Here is a 24,980-nt window from a genome sequence, read left to right as displayed (position 1 = left end):
AATGCCTTTAATGGCTTGGATGATTTTTTGGACAGACATAATATGCAAGGCTATTGTGATACTAAACTCTATAGTTAGTATAGGTATGGGTATATAGAATTTTAATTAAAAGTAGGGAGGGGTGTGTGTATGGATGATGGGTTTTCATTTGGAGGGGTTGAACTTGATGGACTTTGTCTTTTTTCAACCCAATTTAACTATGTAACTATGTAACTAGGGAATAGTCCAAATTCGATTTGTATTTGAAAAAAAAGTAAAAAATTTGAATTTTGAAATTTATCATGTACTGTCTCTTGAAAATTTGACTTTGACCATGCTGAATTGCTGTTTTAGCCCATGGGGGACCTCCTAGAACCTATATGGAGTCAATTGGTGGACTTTGAAAAATTTAAGGTTTTTTGGGGGGAAAACTTCAAATCGTACAATTCGAATGAGCTATTACTTCAATTTGTTCGATTTGATTTGAATTTTGAAGTTTTCAAATTCGAAATTCGACCCTTGATAAATCAGCCCCATAGTGTAAAGCCCTAAGTCTGTGTAAATATCAGAACTAAAAGGATGCTGTGAGTCTCAATCATAATATGATCCATATGACCAAAGCGTTCTGGAATGCATATGTACTGATAACAGCACAACTATTCTAAGCAGTATATTTTTTTAATCACCAATATTTAACAGCTTCAATCAATTTCTAATAAACATTTTCTTCTACAGATGCATACCGAAGACTTTGCATTGAAGGGTTGCCCTTAGGTCCTGGATTTGGACCTGAAGTAGGACCTGGTGACATGAGACCAGGAGAAACTGGAGGTAATGGCATACGGCCAGTTCGTCCTGGACCAAATGGGCCTGAAGTTTTGCCTGGCTTGAGCACTGGCATTGGTAAGTAATATTGACTTATTTTTCATGTACTTGTGGAAAAAAGTTATGAAATTAGATTCAAGCTTAAGTCATATAACTGTATAATGCATTTAGTATTTTATACCTATTAAAACAAATATTTGCATTTCATATTTCCATGTGCTATATAATCCACTGTTTCTTATTTTGTGTGTCAGGAACTGCAACTTTGAATCAGACTGGAGATATCTGCAAATTGTTTACTAATCTGTGTCAGAATGGACGCTGCATACCAACTCCAGCCAGTTATCGATGTGAATGCAATATGGGATATAAACAAGATAGTCGTTTGGAGTGTATCGGTAGGGGTTTTACAATATGTATGAAATAAACACATGTGCAGATTATACACAGAAATTTAGAAACATGCAATTTAATTTCCTTGGTTAACATTTATGGTTATGATTGTATTCTCACCCTTTTATACTGCAGATGTGGATGAGTGTTCAAGTAGTCCTTGTATCCATGGTGATTGTGTGAACACCCCAGGGTCCTACCACTGCAGGTGCCATGAAGGGTACCAAAGCAATCCTACCAAACAGGCTTGCATTGGTAAGTTACATCCAGAATATCAGTTTCTTTAATATAACAAAAAATACAGTTTTTTTGTGTGCACAGAAAAACTTCACAGAAGCACTATCTATCTGCAAATAATATATTTAGCGCAGAGAAAAAATTGATTTGAATAATATCTTTCTTTGTTTTTATGGAAAACATGGTGTTCTTTAATTTAGTTACTGATATGTCTTGAGCATGTTTTGTCCATGGAATTGCCTCATGACATGTAATTGCGACACATTTCTGATTTGAAATTATTTTCTGCTGTCAAGTTGATGTTTTGGATAAGACTTTGTGTGTCCCATTGCTGCGTTTTCAAAGCATTATATATTCACAACCATTATATATTGAAGTCCTAGCCTGGCTACAAGATATCCCTACCAACATAACTGAATTTCAAGCGTTTCACCTACATAACTAAATAAAGTGAACCCTTGGTTTTGCATCCCCTGATTTAAATTTTTCCCACATTTTGGTGATCCCACCTATATAAAATGCAAAGTACACTTCCTGAATTTTACACCATTTTTTTCTGGTCCCCTAATAAGTACAACTATTACTGAGCCAAAATGTTCTATTCTTTCAGACATTGATGAGTGCATCATGAATGGTGTGATGTGCCGAAATGGACGTTGTGTAAACACAGAGGGAAGCTTCCAATGTATTTGTAATGCTGGCTTTGAAACTACTCCAGATGGGAAGAACTGTGTTGGTAAGTTTATTCACATATTGTCATAGAACATTTTACATTTTCTATACATAGTAACATAGTAAGTAAGGTTGAAAAAAGACACATGTCCATCGAGTTCAACCTTTTTTTTTTTTTTTTTATTAACTACCTATCTGCCAGTTGATCCAGAGGAAGGCAAAAAAAAAAACCATCTGAAGCCTCTCCAATTTGCCTCAGAGGGGGGAAAATTCCTTCCTGACTCCATGGCAATCGGACTAGTCCCTGGATCAACTTGTACTATGAGCTATTTCCCATAACCCTGTATTCCCTCACTTGCTAAAAAGCTATTCAATCCCTTCTTAAAGCTATCTTATGTATCAGCCTGTACAACTGATTCAGGGAGAGAATTCCACATCTTCACAGCTCTCACTGTAAAAAACCCCTTCCGAATATTTAGGCGAAACCTCTTTTCTTCTAATCAGAATGGGTGACCTTGTGTCAGCTGGAAAGACTTACTGGTAAATAAAGCATTAGAGAGATTATTATATGATCCCCTTATATATTTATACATAGTTATCATATCACCCCATAAGCGCCTCTTCTCCAGCGTGAACATCCCCAATTTGGCCAGTCTTTCCTCATAGCTAAGATTTTCAATACCTTTTACCAGCTTAGTTGCCTTTCTCTGTACCCTCTCTAATACAATAATGTCCTGTTTGAGTGATGGAGACCAAAACTGTACGGCATATTCTAGATGGGGCCTTACAAGTGCTCTATACAGTGGAAGAATGACCCCCTCCTCCCTTGACTCTATGCCCCTTTTAATGCAGCTCAAGACCTTTTTGGCCCTTGATGCTGCCGACTGGCATTGCTTGCTACAGCCAAGTTTATCATCTGCATGGACTCCAAGGTCCTTTTCCATAATGGATTTGCCTAGTGCAGTCCCATTAAGGGTATAAGTGGCTTGGATATTTTTACATCCCAGGTGCATGACTTTACATTTATCAACATTGAATCTCATTTGCCACTCAGCTGCCCAGATTGCCAGTTTGTCTAGATCATGTTGCAAGGATGCCACATCCTGGATGGAATTAATTGGGCTGGATAATTTTGTATCATCTGCAAACACTGATAAATTGCTTACAACACCCTCCCCTAAGTCATTAATGAACAAGTGGACCCAATACTGAGCCCTGGGGGACCCCACTAAGAACCTTACTCCAAGTAGAGAATGTCCCATTAGCAACCACCAGTGGCGTAACTACCGAGGAAGCAGACCCCGCAGTCGCGGGGGGGCCCGGGGGTACAGGGGGCCCGACGGGGCCTGCTTCCTCAGTAAAAATATCCAAAGCTGATAGCATTCGCACTGTTCCGTTTTTCACTGTTGCACAATGCCCTTTGGTATTGTAGCACAGCACTGTGCATGCCTCTTTAAGCTAAAGCAGGATGTACTCACTCCTCCCAAACCGGCAACCAATCACAAGCTGCAAAACCTTCTGTTCTGACGCCAGTTCCTTTGTGTGTGGGCGGCAGGCTTGAAGAGGAATCCTGTCACATGGTGCTGATTATCTGTCAGCAGTTGCTTTAAATCTGTGCGCCAGACCTTCAGGCAAGCGTCACCTTTAGGAGGTGAGTGTCAAGCAGCTGTACGGGTGAAATTAAAATGTCCTTTTCTAGCAGAGGGAAACAAATGGCAGCCAGTGTTACTGGCACTGGTTTAACTGAGACCTCTGACTTTTCCTTTGCACTGACCAGTTCTCCATAGGCTATATACTACAAGTGAAATAGACAGCTATTTCATTAGGATGTGTCATTTTATATTTATCAAAATCATTGTATAGAAATGAATTGCTGTGTTTTTTTGTATTTATGCATTACTGGGAGAAAGAGTCTTCCAGGACAGGTTTTAGGTGTGAGTTAATGTTTTTAGTACATAGGTGGCTGAAGGAGGATGGCAGCGTTGGGTCCCAGAGATTCTGAGGGGAGGGTTTATTGGGGGTAGAAGAGATTCGGGCCTGCCACACATGCTGACAAGTAGTCTAAGGATCTGCTTGTTTGGCCTTCCAGCCAGGCTTACATGTAGGCTGTAGTTAGGCTGACAAATCAGTAAAGGGAAGTGCAATCAATAGGCAATATTTAAGCAGCCTCCTATAAACCTCATTATTACATGACTGGCACCGGTGCTAGGGATATGTCAGTAGGACAGATATTACTTTTTAAAGGGAACCTATGAGGGTAAATTGTTTCCCACATTAATTGAGTCCAGACTACGGCTGGGGAAATAATACTATTGTTAGAAAAAAATGCTCCCAACCAGCACAATTTGGGCAGCATGCAAATTAAGCTTAGTGTCCCAGATCTCTGATTATGCGCATGCGTGAGTTGGAGACTCTCTTATTAAGCACAAACATGTGATGAAGCCTGGCTGCCAGCATCGGGAGCTCCCTCCTGGTGCGGACAGCATAGTACTGTTGGGGGGCAAAGTGTTTGAAATATAGTATTGTTTCCCCCAAAGGGAGAGCAGGCTCTGACTGTGTCTATTCTGCTAATATATTTAATATTTCTACCATAGTGGGCATGGTCTAAATTCTGCAGTAACAGCCTCCAAGTTTGCTCATAGTCTGTACAGAGAGATCCCATAAAACTATGGCAGTATAGGTTTTCCCCTGTACTAAGCACAATTCAGCAGGAACAGTCCCCTAAGTTTGATCATATTCTGTAAGAGAGATCCCATAAAACTATGGCAGCATAGGTATTCCCTGTACTAAGCTCAATTCAGCAGAAACAGCCCCCTAAGTTTGCTCATAGTCTGTACAGAGAGATCCCATAAAACTATGCCAGCATAGGTATTCCCCTGTACTAAGCACAATTCAGCAGGAACAGCCCCCTAAGTTTGCTTATAGTCTGTACAGAGAGATCCCATAAAACTATGGCAATATAGGTATTCCCTGTACTAAGCACAATTCAGCAGGAACAGTCCCTAAGTTTGCTCATAGCCTGTACAGAGAGATCCCATAAAACTATGGCAGCATAGGTATTCCCTGTACTAAGCACAATTCAGCAGGTATGTTGTTTATAGCCTGTACAGAGAAATACCATAAACTATGGCAGCATAGGTATAACCTTGTACTGTTTACCATACAAATAGGATGGTTTAAAGGTAGTTCTTTAAACAATTCACTTGTCAGTTACATATACTGTAAAATGTAATTTCTGTGCTGTGTATTCAGTTAAACTCAATAAAAATAAATTAGTGACATATGGTGAGTAATTATAATGGGTCATAGGGAAAGGCAGTCACTATTTGTCATCCAGCCCTAGAATCCTGTGCCAGACAGAAAAACTCTGTCTAGTGGGCCCTACCAAAATGGTTCCAATTGCTGAACAGCAGCCTCTCAGTGCAAACTCCTGGCCTCTAATCCTGTGTGTGACCTCGGGTCACGTGAAACTTTACCAGTAGCTCAGAAGCAGGGTGAGAGAAATGCACCAGCCGTCACATGCCCCCCTCCGTTTTGAAACAGATTGCGACAAGACAAGTTTGGGAGGAGAAGGGCAGCAGAAGATAGAATATGAGTGCAGAGGTAAATGCAAAGCTAAAAACCAATGTGTGGGACTGTGTGGAGAAGGTTACATTAACACAAGGGCAAAAAAAGGCGGGCACCTGATAAAAAGGAAATAAGGTTGAATGGGTAGAAAAGGAGACACAAAGTGAAAGGCTTAATTGTCTTAATCAGAAGAATATTGAGGTCAAAAGTAAGTGATTTGGAAAAGTGAGTGTGTGATGATATGGCAAAAACATCCTACTATGAGTTCTGGGGATATTATACATGAAATACTCCCACTATCTTGTGCAGAGGGGGCCCTGAAATTTTTTTTGCAGGGGGCCCTGGCATCCGAAGTTACGCCACTGGCAACCACCCTCTGTACCCGATCCTGTAGCCAGTTTCCTATCCATGTGCAAACTACTTCATTAAGCCCTATAGACCTTAGTTTAGAAAGCAGTCGTTTGTGGGGCACAGTATCAAACGCTTTGGCAAAATCCAAATAGATCGCATCTACTGCCCCCCCCCACTGTCCAGAATCTTACTTACCACATCATAAAATGCAATCAAATTTGTCTGACATGACCTATCCTTCATAAAGCCATGCTGATTGTTGTTCATAATGCCATTCATTAGGACAAAATTTTGAATGTGATCCCTTAACAAGCCTTCAAATAATTTGCCCACCACAGATGTCAAGCTTACTGGCCTATAATTGCCAGGCTGAGATCGTAATCCCTTTTTAAATATTGGAATAACATCAGCTTTTCTCCAATCCATAGGCACCATACCAGATGACAGTGACTCTGAGAAAATCTGAAATAAGGGCTGGTCTAAAACTGAAATAAGCTCTCTTAGAACCCAGGGGTGTATGCCATCAGGCCCTGGAGCCTTGTTTACATTAATTTGTATTAAAGCTTTTTGAATCATATCCTGAGTCAGCCACTGACTAGATTGAGCTGAACCATTCGTGCAGTTATAAAGTGAGCCTGTGAACCCAGACTCCTCTATTGTATACACTAAAGTAAATAACTGATTTAACACATTTGCCTTTTCTGTATCTGTTACAACCATACTGGTACCATTATTTAATGGAGCAACACTCTCAACCTGCATTTTTTTACTATTAATCTATTTAAAAAACTTTTTAGGGTTAGTTTTCACCTCCACCACAATTAACTCTTCATTTCTTTTCTTAGCCTTCCGGATTGCTGATTTACAACATTTATTACAGTGTTTATATTCATTAAATGCAGCTTCTGTCCCTATAGATTTGTAGTTTTTAAATGCCTTTCTCTTCTTTCCCATTAACTTCTTTACTTCTGTATTAAGCCACACAGGATGATTCTTAGAGCTTCTATGTTTAGTCCTTAAGGGAATAAATTGAGAACAGTAATGATTTAATATCATTTTAAAGGACAACCATTTCAGTTCTGTGTTTCTAGCTGAAAACTCATTGCTCCAACTTAAAACTTATTGCTCTGTAGGGCAGCCCTCAAGGCACTAAAATTAGCTTTTCCAAAATTCATGTTTTTTGTTGTCCCAGTATATTTTTGTTTTTTGCACCAGACATTAAATGATATAACATTATGGTCACTATTACTTGCATATTTGCTATAAGTTCTGGATCATTTGAGATCACTAAATCAAGAATAGCATTTTTTCTGGTAGGCTCCTCAACAACCTATGCTAAAAAATTGTCGTGCAATAAGTTTATAAAGTTGTTCCCATTAACTGATCTAGCAGTACTGTTGCTCCAGTCAATATCTGGGTAATTAAAATCCCCCATTATCATTACTTTACCTAAACTAGCAGTCTTTTTATTTTCATTATGTCTTATGACTTTGTTTACTTTATTAGATAACTCGAAGTTGGTAGCTGTTGAAGCATTCTGCCTAATATACAATAATGCCATGTCTTGTGCAACCCTCCAACAAACTAAAAATGTCTTTGTAGATAGATTAGCTGCAGATCAGTATAAATGTGTTCATATCTGATATACAGACCAATTAAAATGGCAGAAAAAAATACACTTAGTGCTCTATAACTGTGAGTCTTGTCCCAATGGGGAGCCAGTGCAGTCTCAAGTCCAGTCTTTGATCTGGGTGGAATTTACTATCACAGGAAGGCATGTTTTCATGTGCAATTCTGCTTTGAGCCAAGGTGGGTCTACAACTAATGTAAGATCTCAAAAGGCAGTCTGAATACATCTGCTGACGTTTTGCATGATATCCTTGTTTTGTTACCTACACAAATTTGGTGAATTACATAATTGACCTAATGCTTGTAAAAAAGTAAAAAAAAAACAGTATTTAAACCCCTTGCCATTGGGCAAACTCTTTTACCATGTTACAAATAAAGATCTTTCTTGGGCCTTACCAAAATGTATTACCCCTGTTTTTTCAGTTGGCAAGCCAATCCAAATAAATTGAATACATTACCACAAAAGACTCTCTTTTTTCCCAGTTCTCTTATAAATGTATCTTATTTAATTCCTTATCCAATTCCATTTGTATATAATTTTGACAAAGCAAGTATTACTGGGATCCCAGATATCAATTAATCCAAAATGTAATTTGTTTCTCAAGACTGGCAAATGTATTGCCTCCTAAAGAGATGGAATTCAGGTTTGTAACATAGAAGTAATAAACAGAAAAAAAACACAGAATGTGTAGTTTTTTTCTATATACCTTGTGATTCGTTCCCTAGATCATGATGAATGTGCAACTACAAACATGTGTCTTAATGGAATGTGTATCAACGAGGATGGCAGTTTTAAATGTATTTGTAAACCAGGATTTGTGCTGGCACCAAATGGACGCTACTGTGTTGGTGAGTTTGCAATGTTTTAGTGCTACCATATATGCACACTGAAGAATTATAGTCTCTTTTTTGTACTTTATAATTTTGCTATTGCACATTAGAAAATATGGCGTTTATTAGACTCTCTCTCTCTCTCTCTCTCTCTCTGTCTCTCTCTCTCTCTATCTCTCTCTCTATCTCTCTCTCTCTCTATATATATATATATATATATATATATATATATATATATATATATATATATATATATATATAAAATTTTAAAGATGCACTGTGAACGCCAGAATTGTAAAAGGTTTTATTAAGCTTTCAGAAAAACAAAAGCAATGCTTGTCTATTTTTTCAGACGTGGATGAATGCCAGACCCCAGGCATCTGCATGAATGGGCGCTGCATCAATACCGAAGGCTCTTTCCGTTGTGAATGTCTTGGTGGCCTAACCATTGGCATAGATGGAAGGGTCTGTGTTGATACTCACATGCGCAGCACCTGTTATGGTGCTATCAAAAAGGGTACTTGTGCTCGTCCTTTTCCTGGAGCTGTCACAAAGTCTGAATGTTGCTGTGCCAGTCCTGATCATGGATTTGGTGAGCCCTGCCAGCCTTGTCCAGCAAAAAACTCTGGTAAGTTCTCTTAAAGGAATTATGCAGTATTTTCTATTAGTATAACACCATTTTAGCTGTCATTGTTTTAGTTGATAATTTTTTTTTTGTAAATAAAGACATGAATTAATGTATCCCATATATTACCAGAACATCGTGCAAACTGTCAAAAATTGTTGCATGGAGAAAAATGCTATTCAGGTATTCTAAAGTACATTTCTGTTTGTATTCGTAGCTGAATTCCAGGCTCTTTGTAGCAGTGGCATTGGCATCACAGCAGATGGTAGAGGTAAGTTTAACCCAGAACCATGTTATGGGTCTTCAAAACCTCCAGACACTTTATACATTTTCAAGATGTTCTATTAAAAGACTGCATTTTACTTTCCTGAGCTGGGTGACTTATAGAGTTATTTTTGGTTACTGTTAAATGAGATGAAAGCACAACTTATATCAAAAACACAGTTTAAGAATTTATAGTATGTGTCTTCACAGAAAGGTCTGTATCTTGTACATTATTGAAACAAAAACTGGAATTCCACTTGTGTTAATTCATATAAACTTTGAGCATGTTTTATACTATGAGCAGCTTGCCAAAAGATTTTTTACTGCTTTTATACTGTACATTATAAAATACATATTAAAGTTTTCATGTCATATTAAGGTGGCTATGATGGAATTTCTTGTATCAATTTTTTTAACCTGAAAAATCTTCTTACCTAATTTTTTTCTAATCCAGATATTAATGAATGTGCCCTAAACTCTGAGATCTGCCCCAATGGTATATGTGAGAACCTGCGTGGCAGTTATCGCTGTATATGCAATCTGGGCTATGAATCAGATGCTAGTGGAAAGAACTGTGTGGGTGAGTTAAATATTGGTTGGTCTAGTATTCAGGAGTAAACATTAGCATTCCTTACATCTTTCTGAGTAGCAATTTATAGCGTGAAATTGATGCAATTAAGCAATATGAAGACTGATATAACGTGCTTAAAGGCCAGCATTTTAAACTATAACTCATTCCGGCAGATGTTGATGAGTGTGCTGTCAACCGCCTGCTTTGTGATAACGGCCTGTGCCGTAACACTCCTGGCAGCTATACCTGCACCTGTCCTAAAGGTTACGTCTTCAGACTTGAGTCAGAGACCTGTGAAGGTGAGATGTGAGATATGTTGCTGCTTATACAATTTAATGTTGATCATTCTTACACTAAAAACAGCACTCCTATTTGTCATTAAGTTTATTCAGCCAAAAAAAATCAATGTTTGCTTTCTGGCAAATTCTGAAAACTGTAATACAGAGCAATCAACACTCATTTATGTATGCTGGGATTTATCCAAAATATTAATCTCGAGGAAAATTAGAATGTGAGATATATACATAATATACATACTACTGTATGTTCCTAATTTTCTTAATAATATTGAATGCTGATCATTCTCACCCTAGAAAAACAGCATTCTCATATGTCTGTAAGTTTATTCAGCCCGAAAAAATCCATACATGCTGTATGGCAGATTCTGTTAATCTTATGTGGACATTTCACCCATCACACATTTTCCAATTAAATGAATCCTGTGATGGTGTGCCATTGTGCACACTTTGAAATTTTGTAATGTCAAAACCAATCTCCATATGTAGGTGAATTTACATAGTAATTGCTCATTAACCTAGTTACGTTCTGCCCTCTCTCTATTTATATGAGTTAAAAAAAAAACCCTCAAACAAAAAAAGAGAAGTAAGTAATACTTTCTCCTGTATACTAATGAATACTGATTAACCTATTTCCATCCTTTTTTAGATATCAACGAGTGTGCCTCAAACCCTTGTGTTAATGGTGTGTGTCGAAATAATGCAGGATCATTTGTCTGCGAGTGCTCATTTGGAAGCAAACTGGATCCAACAGGAACTATTTGTGTCGGTGAGCAGTTGATTGTAGTTAACGGTTTTACTGAACAACAATATGGGGCAGATTTATCAAAGGTCGAGGTGAATTTTCTAATGAAAAAAATTCGAATTTCGAGCTATTTGTTGTGTACTTCGACTAGGGAATAGTCCAAATTAGATTCGAATATGAAAAAATTCGAAAATTCGAATATGTACTGTCAAATATGTACTGTACTGTTTAGACTTTGACCATCTAAAACCTGCCGAATTGCTGTTTTAGTCTATGGGACCTCCTAGAACCTATTTGGAGTCAATTGGTAGACTTTGAAAAATCAGTTTTTTTGGGAAAAACTTCGAATTGAATTTGATCGAATGCGCTGTTCCTTCGATTCAAGCGATTCGGACCTATTCGACCAAAAAAAAAACATTGACTTAATTTCGGTTGATCTTTTTGAATTCAAATTTCAAAGTTTTTTCAATTTGAAATTCGACCCTTGATAAATATGCCCCTAAGGGTTTCCTCTTATAATTTCTCACAGCCAGTGATGTTTCTGCCTGGAGGCCATGAGATAACATCTCATGTCTCAGCTGCCCAGATTGCTAGTTTGTACAGATCCCCCTGCAAGTCTGCCACATCCTACATAAAATGAATTGGTCTGCATAGTGTTGTGTCATTTTCAATCATAGATACATTACTTACATAGCCCATCCCAAGTCATTAATCAAAAAATTTAATAAAAGGGTACCCAACCCAATCCATAATCCTGCAGAACCCTTCTCCATATACAGAATGTATCATATAAAGCCACCATAGCTACCTAATCTTTCAGCCAGTTTGTCTATCCATGTGCAAACAGCATTACAAAGCCCACAGACCTTAGTAAAAGTAAAAGTAAATGTTTATGCTGCACTATGTCAAAAGCTTTGGCAAAACCCAAGTATATCATCTACTTAACTGCACTGTCCAAGCTCCTACTTCCCTTATGTAATGTAATTACATTAAATTTGACATGGCATATCTTTCATAAATCCATTCTGAAATGTAATGTAATTCTCCAGAATTTAATCTTGAATAAAATCCCTTAACACGTTTTCAAATAACTTGCCTGCAGCAAACTTACAAGTGTATAATTGCCAGGTTGAGATCATAATTCCTTTTACAATACTGAAATTACATTAGCTTCCCTCTACTGGTACCATAGGAAATCTTAGATAAGCATAAAAAGTGGCCTCGCTAAAAATTAACTCTTGTATTCCGTCAGCCTCCCAGCTCCCAGCCCACACATTAACTTTGATAAACCATTTAAATAACTTGTATTAGCCATTGACAACTTGTTTAAACTGGGCTACATATATGTTTACAGTCAGTCCTATAGCACCTGTAGCTGTAATCCTCTATTGAGAAAAATAAATGATTCGGCACATTTGCTTTTTCATATTTCACTGTAACCAATCTCCATTTTTATGGAGTTACATTCTGTTCCTTTTGTTTCTAATTCCTTCTTTATTCCTATTAACTGCTTTAAGACACGTAATGGGTCACTCTAAAATGGACACAGTCATTGCCCAATGTAACACCATTTATTATGGTATTTGCATTCAAACATGCTTTTCGCACTTGCGTGTTTTGGTTCCAAGTGTTAACCAGACTGGATGTGTAGCATGCAAGTGCATCAACTCACCAAGGGGAAACATGGAGGTTACATAGTTAGTTACATAGTTAAATTGGGTTGAAAAAAGACCATCAAGTTCAACCCCTCCAAATGAAAACCCAGCATCCATACACACACCCCTCTCTACTTTTAATTCAATTCTATATACCCATACCTATACTAACTATAGAGCTTAGTATCACAATAGCCTTTGATATTATGCCTGTCCAAAAAACCATCCAAGCCATTCTTAAAGGCATTAACTGAATCAGCCATCACAACATCACTCGGCAGTGCATTCCACAACCTCACTGTCCTGACTGTGAAGAACCCCCTACGTTGCTTCAAATGAAAGTTCTTTTCTTCTAGTCTAAAGGGGTGGCCTCTGGTACGGTGATCCACTTTATGGGTAAAAAGGTCCCCTGCTATTTGTCTATAATGTCCTCTAATGTACTTGTACAGTGTAATCATGTCCCCTCGCAAGCACCTTTTTTTCCAGAGAAAATAGCCCCAACCTTGACAGTCTACCCTCATAATTTAAGTCTTCCATCCCTCTCACCAATTTAGTTACACGTCTCTGCACTCTCTCCAGCTCATTTATATCCCTCTTTAGGACTGGAGTCCAAAACTGCACTGCATACTCCAGATGAGGCCTTACCAGGGACCTATGAAGAGGCATAATTATGTTTTCATCCCTTGAGTTAGTGCCCTTTTTTATGCAAGACAGAACTTTATTTGCTTTAGTAGCCACAGAATGACACTGCCCAGAATTAGTCAACTTGTTATTTACAAAGACCCCTAGATCCTTCTCATTTAAGGAAACTCCCAACACACTGCCATTTAGTGTATAACTTGCATTTATATTATTTTTGCCAAAGTGCATAACCTTGCATTTATAAACATTGAACCTCATTTTCCAGTTTGCTGCCCAGTTTTCCAATTTAGACAAATCACTGTGCATATCATCTGCAAAAATAGAAACAGTACTTTCAATGCCCACCTCCAGGTCATTAATAAACAAGTTGAAAAGCAAGGGACCTAGTACAGAGCCCTGTGGTACTCCACTAACAACACTGGTCCAATTAGAAAATGTTCCATTTACCACCACTCTTTGTATTCTATCGTTTAGCCAGTTCTCTATCCAGGTACAAATACAATGTTCCAGGCCAACATTCCTTAATTTAACCAGTAACCTTTTGTGTGGCACTGTATCAAATGCTTTAGCAAAGTCTAAGTAAATCACATCCACTGCCATCCCAGAATCGAGGTCTCTACTTACCTTCTCATAAAAAGAAATTAAGTTAGTCTGGCAAGATCTATTACGCATTAAACCATGCTGGCACAAACTCTTAGTATTTGATTTGCTATGAAGTCCAGTATCTTATCCTTTATTAACCCTTTGAAAAGCTTTCCTACCACTGACGTCAGACTAACTGGCCTATAGTTTTGAGGCAGAGAACGGGATCCTTTTTTGAATAGAGGCACCACATTAGCAATTCGCCAGTCTCTCGGCACTAAGCCAGATCTCAATGAATCCTGAAAAATTAAGTAAAGAGGTTTGGCAATCACAGAGCTAAGCTCACTAATTAACCTGGGATGAATACCATCTGGCCCCGGACCTTTGTTAATCTTAACATGTTCTAGTCTCTTTTGAATTTCTTCATGTGTAAACCATGCATCATTAGTTGTATTACTAGAATTGGGACTATTAAGAAGGAAACCTTCACTTATTGGTTCCTCATTTGTGTAGACAGATGAAAAATATGAGTTCAGAATCTGTGCTTTTATTTTGTTTTCATCAACCAGCTGACCCCCCTCTGATAGTAAGGGTCCCACCCCTTCCTGCTTAATTTTTTTACTATTAACATATTTAAAAAATAATAATTTTTTTTACAGCTTGCTGCAATATCCTTTTCTATAGCAATTTTAGCTTGCCTTATAGCTTCTTCTTATAGCTGCATGATTTATTGGCCTCCTTGTACCTTATAAATGATTCGGCTGTCCCAGCTAACTTGAAAGCCTTAAAAGCATGTCTTTTCTTCCCCACCTCAACATCAACGCTTCTATTAAACCAAAAAGGTTTTGCTTTGCAACGACATTCCTTGCTTACAAGTGGAACATACTGTACTGACAAGTATATTTATTAAGCAGCATTTTAAAGACTTCCCATTTTTGTTCTGTGTTTAACCCTGTGAAAAGCATTTCCCACTTAATATGTTGCAGAGATGCCCTTATATTATCAAAGTTTGCACGTCTGAAATTTAGTGTTTTAGTTACTCCCTTATAGAATTGCTTCTGCAACAGAATCTCAAAGGAGACCATGTTATGATCACTATTCCCTAAATGCTCACCCACACAAATGTTAGAAATGAGTTCAGTATTATTAGTTATTACAAGGTACAAAAGAGCTTTATTCCTAGTAGGTTCTTGAACGAGCATATTCAGCATATTTACAAACCTACTAGCTTTTTCTGACTTAGCAACCCCATTACCCCAGTCAATGTCTGGATAATTGAAGTCATCCATAGCAACAACTTGACCCAGCTGTGAAGCCTCTTGTATCTGCTAGAGTAGCTGGGCTTCATACTCGACACTTATACGAGGTGGTTTATAGCATACACCAATGATAATTCTTTTTGTTACCTTTTGCCCAGACAAAATCTCTACCCAGAGTGATTCTACACCCTCACCAGTGCCAGCTATTGCCAGTGCAAGTTATTTCTTTAGCGCATGGCTTTAATTTAGGCTTTACATACAAACACACTCCACCCTTTTTAATCCCTCTGTCCCTCCTAAAAAGGGTGTAACCATTTAAATTCACAATCCAGTTACATGTTTCATCCCACCAGGTCTTAGTGATACCAATTATATCATAATTTTTAGAGCATTCAATTAATTCTAGGACTCCAATTTTACCTGACAAACTTGCAACGTGCATTTGCCAGCATACAGTGTAGGTTACTACTTTTACTTTTGAAACTTGCATTACTTAGTGTAGAATTATATGTTAAGTTAGTATTATTCTGTTTTCCTTGTAACAGAGGGACCTCCTTAGCTGGTAAACTGTATGCCCCCCTCACTCCTCCCCTATGACCCCTTACTAACCCCACTGCCCCGTCTACCCTAGCTTCTCCAAAATTCTTTATTCCAACCTCCCTCCCCCTTTGCCTAGTTTAAACACTACTCCAACCTCTTAGCCATTCTTTCCCCTAGCACCGTGGACCCCCTACCATTGAGGTGCAAACCATCACGACTGTATAGGTTGTACCCCAAGGAAAAAGGTGAAAGGTGGGGGAAGCTCTAGGGTTATCTTAAAGAATCTGATGCAAACATAATTTTTAAAATATTACGCATTTGGATACAATCTGTCAAGATGCATGGTCAATTAAAAATGCATTTATTTGGTAAGGACTAGCACTCTCGAGCAACAAATTTAAAACAACACAATGTTTTTATTTTACAAATCACTTGTGTCTAACGTTTCGGTTCATATTGGCATATACACGCACACACGCACGCAATTAGAACTCACCATAGTAAAATCCCGCCAACTCTATTTTCAGTCTTAAAGGCATATTTTTCAATGGGTGAAAGTCAGAGTGCCTCATTTGATAATCACCTCTACAAATTCCATAAGAATAAATTCATATTTTGATTTATCGCCCGCTAAGTATAACACATCACTAGTGGAACTTTAATGTGAGATTGACATTTCAGTCTTTGATCTCACATTAAAGTTTATATAACATCAATTTATTTATTTATAAATTGAGCATTATACCTTCATTCTAGGTTTATATACAGACATGGGCTCACTTATCCAGAAAGTTCTGAATACAGAAAGGCCATCTTTCATTGAATAAATTTTAAGCAAATAATCGTAATTTTTGAAAATGATTTCCTTTTTCTCTATAATAATATGAAACTATAATGTACTTGATCTTGACAAGGCTGCATACATCAATATTGGTGGAAACAAACTTCTGTTTTCTTATATTATGTTTAAATGACTTACCAAAAGATCCTTATTTGAAAAAAACCCAAGTCTCAAAAATTCTTGATAATGGATCATATACCTGTACTAATTCAAATTAAACATTGTTACTCTGTTGTCCTGATATAGCCTTTTGATTAACCCTGCAGATAGTATGAAGGGAACTTGCTGGCTAAATATACAGGATGGCCGTTGTGAGGTCAACATTAATGGGGCTACATTGAAGTCAGAGTGTTGTGCTACCTTGGGAGCTGCCTGGGGTAGTCCCTGTGAACGCTGTGAGATTGGTGAGTTACTGCAAATGAACAATGCAAATTTAGAACTATGTCCATTAACTATTTTGACTATTTCAAGTCATCAAATGTCACACCTTTGTTTGTATTATAATAAAAGTATATTTTGTGTAGATCCAGCATGCCCAAGGGGGTATTCCAGGAAAAAGGGAGTTGCGTGTGAAGGTAAACTTACTTTTAACCAATATTTTATATGTGCACCTGTAAATTCTACTTAATACAAAATGTACACAATCCAAAATCAATCACATTGCAATATCACTACATAATATATATCTGGCATAACATTTAAAAATAACTTTTTGAGCTTAAGAGTCACTGATATGTTATGAATATAACATGACACATTAAGAATGTTTTTGCATCCCATTTGCTTTCCTAGATGTAAACGAGTGTGAGGTCTTCCCTGGAGTGTGTCCAAATGGACGTTGTGTGAATACTGCTGGTTCTTTTAAATGCGAGTGTCCAGAAGGTCTTACACTGGATGGGTCTGGCAGAAACTGTGTGGGTAAGAGAGAAATACAATTCTATGGAGTCGCTGATAAATATGAAGCAAATGCAAAAAATGTGCCAACATTGGTATTAGCCATACAAATAAAGAATTTGGTTGATAATTCAACTGAATAACTGAATCACCACACTTTTAACAAAGCTTTGATTTGAACAAATTCTTAGTATTAAGTCAAAGTTAATCTGAACACTAGTTGTAGCAACGTAGCTCAGGTTCAGGCAATGCAGCAGTAAGAATACCAAAGAGATCTTTTTGCATTGTTTTTAGATTTAGGGAGGAACTTCATGGACAATTTCCATACTATCCGACGCGATGCGCAAAAACGCAGGCGTCACGTCGGATGCGACAGAAATAAGTTAAGTAATGGAAATGCCGGATGAATTTGCAGAGTTGATCTGACGCAACACGACTGAACTGTCTTCTTCCGACAGTTGTGTGGTGTCGGATCAATGCTGCATCACCATCCGACATTGCATTCACTTACCTTATTTCCGTTGCATCCAATTTGACACCTGCGTTTTGCACAGTGCGTTGGATCGCTCTAAAATTGTCCATGGAGTTCCTCCCTTACAATCAGGGAAGGTTTTAAGTGGCAAGCTTCTTTTTTTCTTTTCTTTGAAGTCAATGGGCATCAAATTTTGTTTTATATGCGACAATTTTATACAAATAAGGGTTTTTCTTATGCCAATTTTTTTGTCTCTGCGACTTTTTTGTCTAAATGCATTAAAGTTAATGGGCTTTTTTCTTATGGCGACTTTTTTGTTCAAATGCATTAAAGTCAATGGGCTTTTTTTATTATGGCACCTTTTTTGTCTGTGTGACATTTTTGTCTCTATGGGCCAAATTTACTAAAGGGCAAAGTGGGTAATGGTAGAGAAAATTCGCCACCGTGATGTCATTTTGGCACTTCGCTACTAACAGTCCCTGGTGTAAATTCACTATTGAAGTTGACAGACTGTAGTGGTACTTTGCACCCTTACGCCAGACGAAGTTGCGCTCTGGCGAAGGGACGTAACTACAATAATTCAATAAGTTGCAAATTTTACTGAACGTTATGTCTTGCGCCACACTTTACTTTGCCAGCTCAGACTAGTCAAAGTGCAATAGAGTAGATAGGAGTTTCTCTAAAAATAGTTGAACTTTTTTCAGGGTGATGGGCTGAAAAAGATCGTAATTTTTTTACGATTTCATTTCCTAACATATGGCACCTAAACTATACAGTGGGCACATGTGTAGGGCAATATAACACCTCTATTTTATTTTATTAAGGTTTCCCGGGCTTGTGTAGTGTAATGTATTTGCTGCAGCATATACGTCCTTTGTACTTTAACTTGGCGCCGTATGCAAATTAGGCATCGTTAGTGTAACTTCGCTTTGCTTGACGAATTAACGCTAGCGCAACTTCGCTACCTTTTCTGCTCCCTGGACGCAACTTGGGATTTTAGTGAATTTGTGCTGCCCTGGCGAATCTACACCTGGCGAAGTGTTGCGATGTGAACGAAGCCGTCGCTGGCGCAACTTTGGAGCTAAGTAAATTTGCCCCAATGACTTTTTTGTGCTGCAGATTTTTCAGCTGCAAATTTTTGCTGCAGTTTCACAAAGAAAATTGCAGATGGTGAAATGCGGAATTTTGTCGCAAACCATGACTTGCGAAAAAAATTTGCCCATCACTAGCAATTAGCTTTAAATCATTAATTAACTAGTCAACAATTATATATGCACAGATGATGTTTTGTAAAATATGTTAAACTTTTAATATTCCGAGGGCTTTGATTTAGTTTGTTGCCTGGTTAAATCTTTTCTGAAGTATTTTGTATTCAGATGCCACCAAAAACTAGACTTGGCACATACCTGCAATATACAACAGATTTAAAGTTGTTTATTATTGCACTTTTTTAGATGTTCGTGTAGAGCAGTGCTATATGAAATGGGATGAAGATGAATGTACAACCCAACTGCCTGGTAAATACCGGATGGACATGTGCTGCTGCTCTGTTGGGGCTGCCTGGGGCATTGACTGTGAAGAATGTCCCAAACCTGCCAGTGATGAGTTTAAAACACTCTGCCCAAGAGGACCTGGTTTTGCAAACAGAGGAGATGTTCTTTCAGGCCGTCCCTTCTATAAAGGTAGCTACCCCCTGTGCTTATCCATTCTGTTGAGATCTTTTCAGCTTTTACAGAATGCTAAACTGTTTCTAGTTACATGTATTTGTACTTGCACTAGATACTGAAAAAAGTATTCATTGTCAAATTCACTAGTATATACTAGATTTAAGTAGAACTTGGATTATTTTAAAATAAAAAATAATTTTGTTGGCTAAAATCGTGAGAAGTATTTATTTTCCTGGAAGAGACAGAAAAAGACAGATTCACAGTGGGGGTGTCAATATGTCAATCCCTACAACAAGTTAATGCAAGTTCCCCCGGGTTGGTGCTCCAACTGTGGGAAAAAATAATAGTTAAATAGTTAATTTGGCATGAAAAAAGATGAAAGTCCATCAAGTTCAACCTTACATACAGTAGGGTTCTAGTCTAGGAACCTTTTTCAAGAAGTATAAGTCACCAGGTTGAAGTTATCGTTTTAAAGACACAGCCAAATAAGGTATTAGGTACATTCATTTGGATACCTCTGGCATGAAAGATTAAACTTTGTTTTGTATTGGAAAAAATGTAGGTCTGAATGATGCAGTTTTTGTTTTCCTTTGAACAGATGTAAATGAATGTAAAGTGTTTAATAGTCTCTGCACTCATGGAACATGCAGGAACAGTATTGGCAGTTTTAGATGTATCTGTGACAGTGGTTTTGCACTGGATGCCGAGGAGAGGAATTGTACAGGTATGCTTATGCCTTTTGTAAAAACCATAATAAATGTTGCACAAAAAAACAATGTAAACTCCTTTTATTTTTTCTGATTGGCATAAAGACCACTTTTGCATGCATAACATGCATGTCTCAATTCAGTTAACATAAATAGACTTTGATGCAAAAAATCTTTTTTTTATAGTTTAGAAAGGTCTGCTTAACGTGTCAGCCCATGTGTTCTACTATTCTTACAAAGGTTTATTCCATAACTTAATTTTTTCTCCCTATAGATATTGACGAATGCAGAATTTCCCCTGACTTGTGTGGACATGGTACTTGTGTAAACACACCTGGCAGCTTTGACTGTGAATGTTTTGATGGCTACGAGAGTGGGTTCATGATGATGAAGAACTGCATGGGTAAATGACCATCACACTTTGTTAGAACAGGGGCACCTCTTTTCATAAACATCTTTGCTACCCTTTCAAAATCTTCTGAAATATTAACCAATTTTACATAAAAATTTATTTATACTGTGGGTTTATGTTTACTTCAACCATTTTTGTCCATATTACTAGTTATATTATTTCAGCTTGAGCCTTGTCTCGTGATAACACATATTGTAACCAAGAACTTCAGATATTTTAGGGCCTTTTCATAACCATTTTTCCCCTCATAATTGGGCCCAATATACCGTATAAACAGACACTTAAATGTTGCTTTATCTCTAGTAAGCCATAATTAATTTTAACATTTTAAAAGTAATTGAAACATGAAATGAAAGTTAGAAATCAAATGCTTTTATTTGGAAATCTGAGCTATAATTTTTTTTAGATATTGATGAGTGCGAAAGGGATCCACTGCTCTGCAGAGGAGGAACTTGCATTAATATTGATGGCAGCTTTGAATGTATTTGTCCACCTGGTCATGAACTGACTTCTGAAGGAAATGCCTGTGTGGGTAAGAAGAGACATCTGTCTTATGCTATTTAGTTTATTAACAAATATGTAAATACTTTTCCTATTGTAATTATTCAGTGGTTAAAGACAAATGGGCAGATTTATTATGTGGTGTAAAATCAGTGTTGTAATTCGCCACACATCGTCAGGCATCGTCATATAAAAATGGTGCTCTTTTTCTTTGAGCAACTTATGCTGAAACTTTACACTTTTACAAAGTGTAAAATCTGACGTTCACATGGCGTAAAATAACACACAGATTGATAAATTCCGTGTTTATTTTACACCACTTTTACACAGTTTTTCAGGCATATTTAGTATTACACAGGATAATAAAAAGGCCCCAAATTGTTGATTTGTATATGTCTCATATGAATACTAATAAGCCTCTCATCTTCCATAGATATAAATGAGTGCTCTTTGAGTGATAATCTCTGTCGTAATGGTCGTTGCATCAATATGATTGGAACTTACCAGTGTTCATGTGACTCAGGTTTCCAGTCTACTCCTGATCGGCAAGGTTGTGTGGGTAAGTAATGTAAAGTTCACATTATTAATAATCTCCCTGCCAATTCCAAAGTAAATCAGGCACTAAGTCAAGACAGTGCTTCTCTTTATCCCAGGTTAGAGTTTGCTACATTTTATTCAAACAGCTACTCTGTAAATGCGTAAAAGTGCAAGTAAGACAAAAATCTATCAAAGGAAGAGAAAGACAAATTAAAGCACCAGCAGACTATGTAGTTTGATGAAGAAAATTCACAAAAGTAATTTAATATGCAATCATGTAAGCATGGATAATATAATGGACTAATTATTCTATATTAGTATGTCTTTGTTAAGTATTTAATCTTATGAAGAATACACCCCATGCACTATCATCCTAAATGTAAATCTAAACAAAAGGGTTTGGATACAATCTACACTTACTTGCTGATTAAAGAGATAATGTTGAGGAAAAACATTTTTTTTTCAAAACGCGCCAGTTAATAGAGCTTCTCCAGCAGAATTCCTCACTAAATCTGTTTTTTAATATAAAATTTTAAAATTTGACATGGGGCTACACATATTGTCAGTTTCCCAGAAGCCCTCAGGTCATGCGACTTGTGCTCTGATAAACTTTAGTCACTCTTTACTGCTACACTGCAGGTTGGAGTGATTCACCCCCTCCCTTCCTTCCTCAGCAGCCCATCAGCAGAACAATGGGCAGCTAACCAGATATCAGCTACCTGAGACCTCTGCTGATGGATTTGTTTGCATTGCTAAAATTGTGGTACCTAGTGGTAGATGTGAGATTAGTACCAAAGCAGGAAAACCCATTCTTTTTTTCCTGCTTGGTGCTATTCTCATGTCATGGTATAGAATGGGAAGAGGAGAAGCAATAGCTGTCTTAAAGCAGTTCTGTCCTGAAGTGCTGACTCCTTCTCAAAGCTCAGGATCAGGCATAATGCACTGAGATGACTGCCACACCAATATTACAGCTAAAAAATACATTGTTGGTTTAAGAACAATAACATGACATGACAAAATCCCTTTAAGTTGCAAACTGCAGTAACAAAAAAGCATTAGTGAGGGGAACTACAATACAGCAACAAAACTACATACTATATTTAAGCACATAAGTTAATACCATTTTCCAATTTTAGAAAAACTGTTGTTTAGGGAACAAATACAAAGATTAGATTTTGAGTATCTGCAATTCATGATTCTAGTCAGTTCGTCTAATTTCTTGATCTGTCTTCCTTAACTGGACTAACTGGGTAGTAGACACAGAATTAGAGGATGCCTTGTTTTTTCCAACAGACATTGATGAATGTACCATCATGAATGGAGGATGTGATACTCATTGTACAAACTCTGAAGGCAGTTATGAGTGCAGCTGCAGTGAAGGATATGCTCTGATGCCAGACCAGAGATCCTGTGCAGGTGATATATCCTATATTTTCTTCACATGAAGCAGAGGGTAAGAATATATATATATATATATATTTATATATATATATATATATATATATATATATATATATATATATATATATATATATATATATATACATTTACTTATTAAATGCAATAAGACAGAGATTTGTCTTAACATGGTTATGTTTACCTTTCTGTGCATATGTATTTTTATCTTTCTGTGCTCTGCAGTAGACAACACATGCAAGAGGGGATTGGGGCAGGTGGTTTATTAAACCTAAATGCTAATAAAAGTCAAGCAAAACACAGTGCATTACTGTACTGTTTGTAAGTATGAGTTGTATGTAAGTCGGGTGTATGTAACTCGATAACTCCCTGTATATATATATATATATATATATATATATATATATATATATATATATATATATATATATATATATATATATATATATATATATATATATATATATATATATATCAAAAAGAGTTGATGCACACTGGTATTATAAACATATTGCTTTTATTGATCCATTTAAAAACAGGCCAACGTTTCGGTCTCCTCCTAAGACCTTTATCAAGACCTTGTTATCCATAAAAACAGCAGATATAAATAGATAAAATGTATAGCACTCACCCAATCGTGCACACTCCCACCAACCATGTGACCAAGGGTATATAAGAGTTAGCACTGATACAGGATGTAAATAGGAAACATTGATTAAAAACAATTCCACAGAGGCATGAAGTGTTACAATGTTGCACAGAAAACTGATTTCATTCTAGCAAATAAAGTCACCCATTATTTAACGTTGATTCAGAAAGCATGAAAGAGAACAGTATTCATTTAGGCCATGGGGTGCCGATGTATTTAATTTCTTAATCCAGAAAGCTTCTCTCTGCAAAAGCAATTTGGATCTATCACCCCCACGCCTTGGGGGTGGAACATGGTCTATTGCTATGTATCTAAAAGTCGGTAACCTGTGTCCCTTCTCCAAATAATGCTTAGCCACTGGTTTATTGGTAGTTTCATCCCTAAATGCAGTGCTGATTGCTGACCTATGACCATCCATTTGTAGACGCAGTGTCTGATCTGTTTTTCCGACATAAGGTAGCCCACAAGGGCAAGTTATTAAGTATATAACATGTGAGGTAGTACAGGTAATGTGATGTCTTATGCTAAATCGTTTACCTGTATGGGGGTGGAAGAAAGAATTGCCCGGTGTCATATATCTGCACAATGTGCAGTTTGGACACTTAAAACACCCCATTTTTTCTCCCAACAACCACCCTTGTCTTTTTTTGGAATAACAGTTAATAGGATCACTTTTAACTAGAAAATCTCTCAAATTTGTGCCACGTCTATAACAGACCATCGGGGGTATAGGCATAATCCTTTTCAAGTCGGCATCAGTCTCAACAATTTTCCATTATTCTTTTAGGTTTTTACTAAGTGTGTTAGTACCATTATTATATTTAGTGCAAAAAGTCAGTCTAGGCTCCCTATTCTTAGGAGTACCCGACTGTTCACACCTCTGTCTAGCAATGGTTAAAGCATCCTGAAGTACTTTACTGGGATAACCTCTATCTCTAAATCGAGCCCACATCTCTTCTAATTGTTCTTCCGCCCGAGAATTCACTGTGTTGTTCCTCAGTACTCTACAAAATTGTGAGATGGGTAATGACTTTTTCATAGGATTAGGGTGACAACTCTTATAGTGGAGTAATACATTTTTATCAGTTGGTTTTCTGAACAGAGTATACTCCAATTGTCCCCCATCCATAAATATTTCCACATCCAAAAAATAAATTTTTTTCGGATGAATCTCAAAAGCGAATCTGACAGGGTTGTCAAGTGTGTTTAATTCATCTACCA

General features: G+C 37.2%; 1 protein-coding gene across 4 annotated transcripts in view; it reads left to right on the top strand.

Annotated features, from left to right (window-relative positions):
- Positions 1 to 24,980, top strand: part of fbn3.L (fibrillin 3 L homeolog) — a 133,830-nt gene that overhangs the window by 71,437 nt on the left and 37,413 nt on the right. For 3 of the 4 annotated variants that reach the window (XM_041560952.1, XM_018253947.2, XM_018253949.2), the window contains 19 exons: positions 715 to 882; positions 1,059 to 1,202; positions 1,333 to 1,452; positions 2,045 to 2,170; positions 8,380 to 8,502; positions 8,837 to 9,112; positions 9,327 to 9,380; positions 9,828 to 9,953; positions 10,118 to 10,243; positions 10,890 to 11,009; positions 16,771 to 16,908; positions 17,029 to 17,079; positions 17,297 to 17,422; positions 19,325 to 19,552; positions 20,136 to 20,261; positions 20,519 to 20,647; positions 21,063 to 21,188; positions 21,591 to 21,716; positions 22,988 to 23,110. In XM_041560952.1, the coding sequence (XP_041416886.1) occupies positions 715 to 882; positions 1,059 to 1,202; positions 1,333 to 1,452; positions 2,045 to 2,170; positions 8,380 to 8,502; positions 8,837 to 9,112; positions 9,327 to 9,380; positions 9,828 to 9,953; positions 10,118 to 10,243; positions 10,890 to 11,009; positions 16,771 to 16,908; positions 17,029 to 17,079; positions 17,297 to 17,422; positions 19,325 to 19,552; positions 20,136 to 20,261; positions 20,519 to 20,647; positions 21,063 to 21,188; positions 21,591 to 21,716; positions 22,988 to 23,110 (2,556 nt within the window). The remainder of the gene's footprint in view (positions 1 to 714; positions 883 to 1,058; positions 1,203 to 1,332; positions 1,453 to 2,044; positions 2,171 to 8,379; positions 8,503 to 8,836; positions 9,113 to 9,326; positions 9,381 to 9,827; positions 9,954 to 10,117; positions 10,244 to 10,889; positions 11,010 to 16,770; positions 16,909 to 17,028; positions 17,080 to 17,296; positions 17,423 to 19,324; positions 19,553 to 20,135; positions 20,262 to 20,518; positions 20,648 to 21,062; positions 21,189 to 21,590; positions 21,717 to 22,987; positions 23,111 to 24,980) is intronic. The other variant, XM_041560951.1, reaches the window with a different exon arrangement.

Source organism: Xenopus laevis, chromosome 1L (assembly GCF_017654675.1).
Source record: "Xenopus laevis strain J_2021 chromosome 1L, Xenopus_laevis_v10.1, whole genome shotgun sequence".
NCBI classification, from domain to species: Eukaryota; Metazoa; Chordata; class Amphibia; order Anura; family Pipidae; genus Xenopus; species Xenopus laevis.
This window is presented reverse-complemented; position numbering and strand designations above follow the sequence as displayed.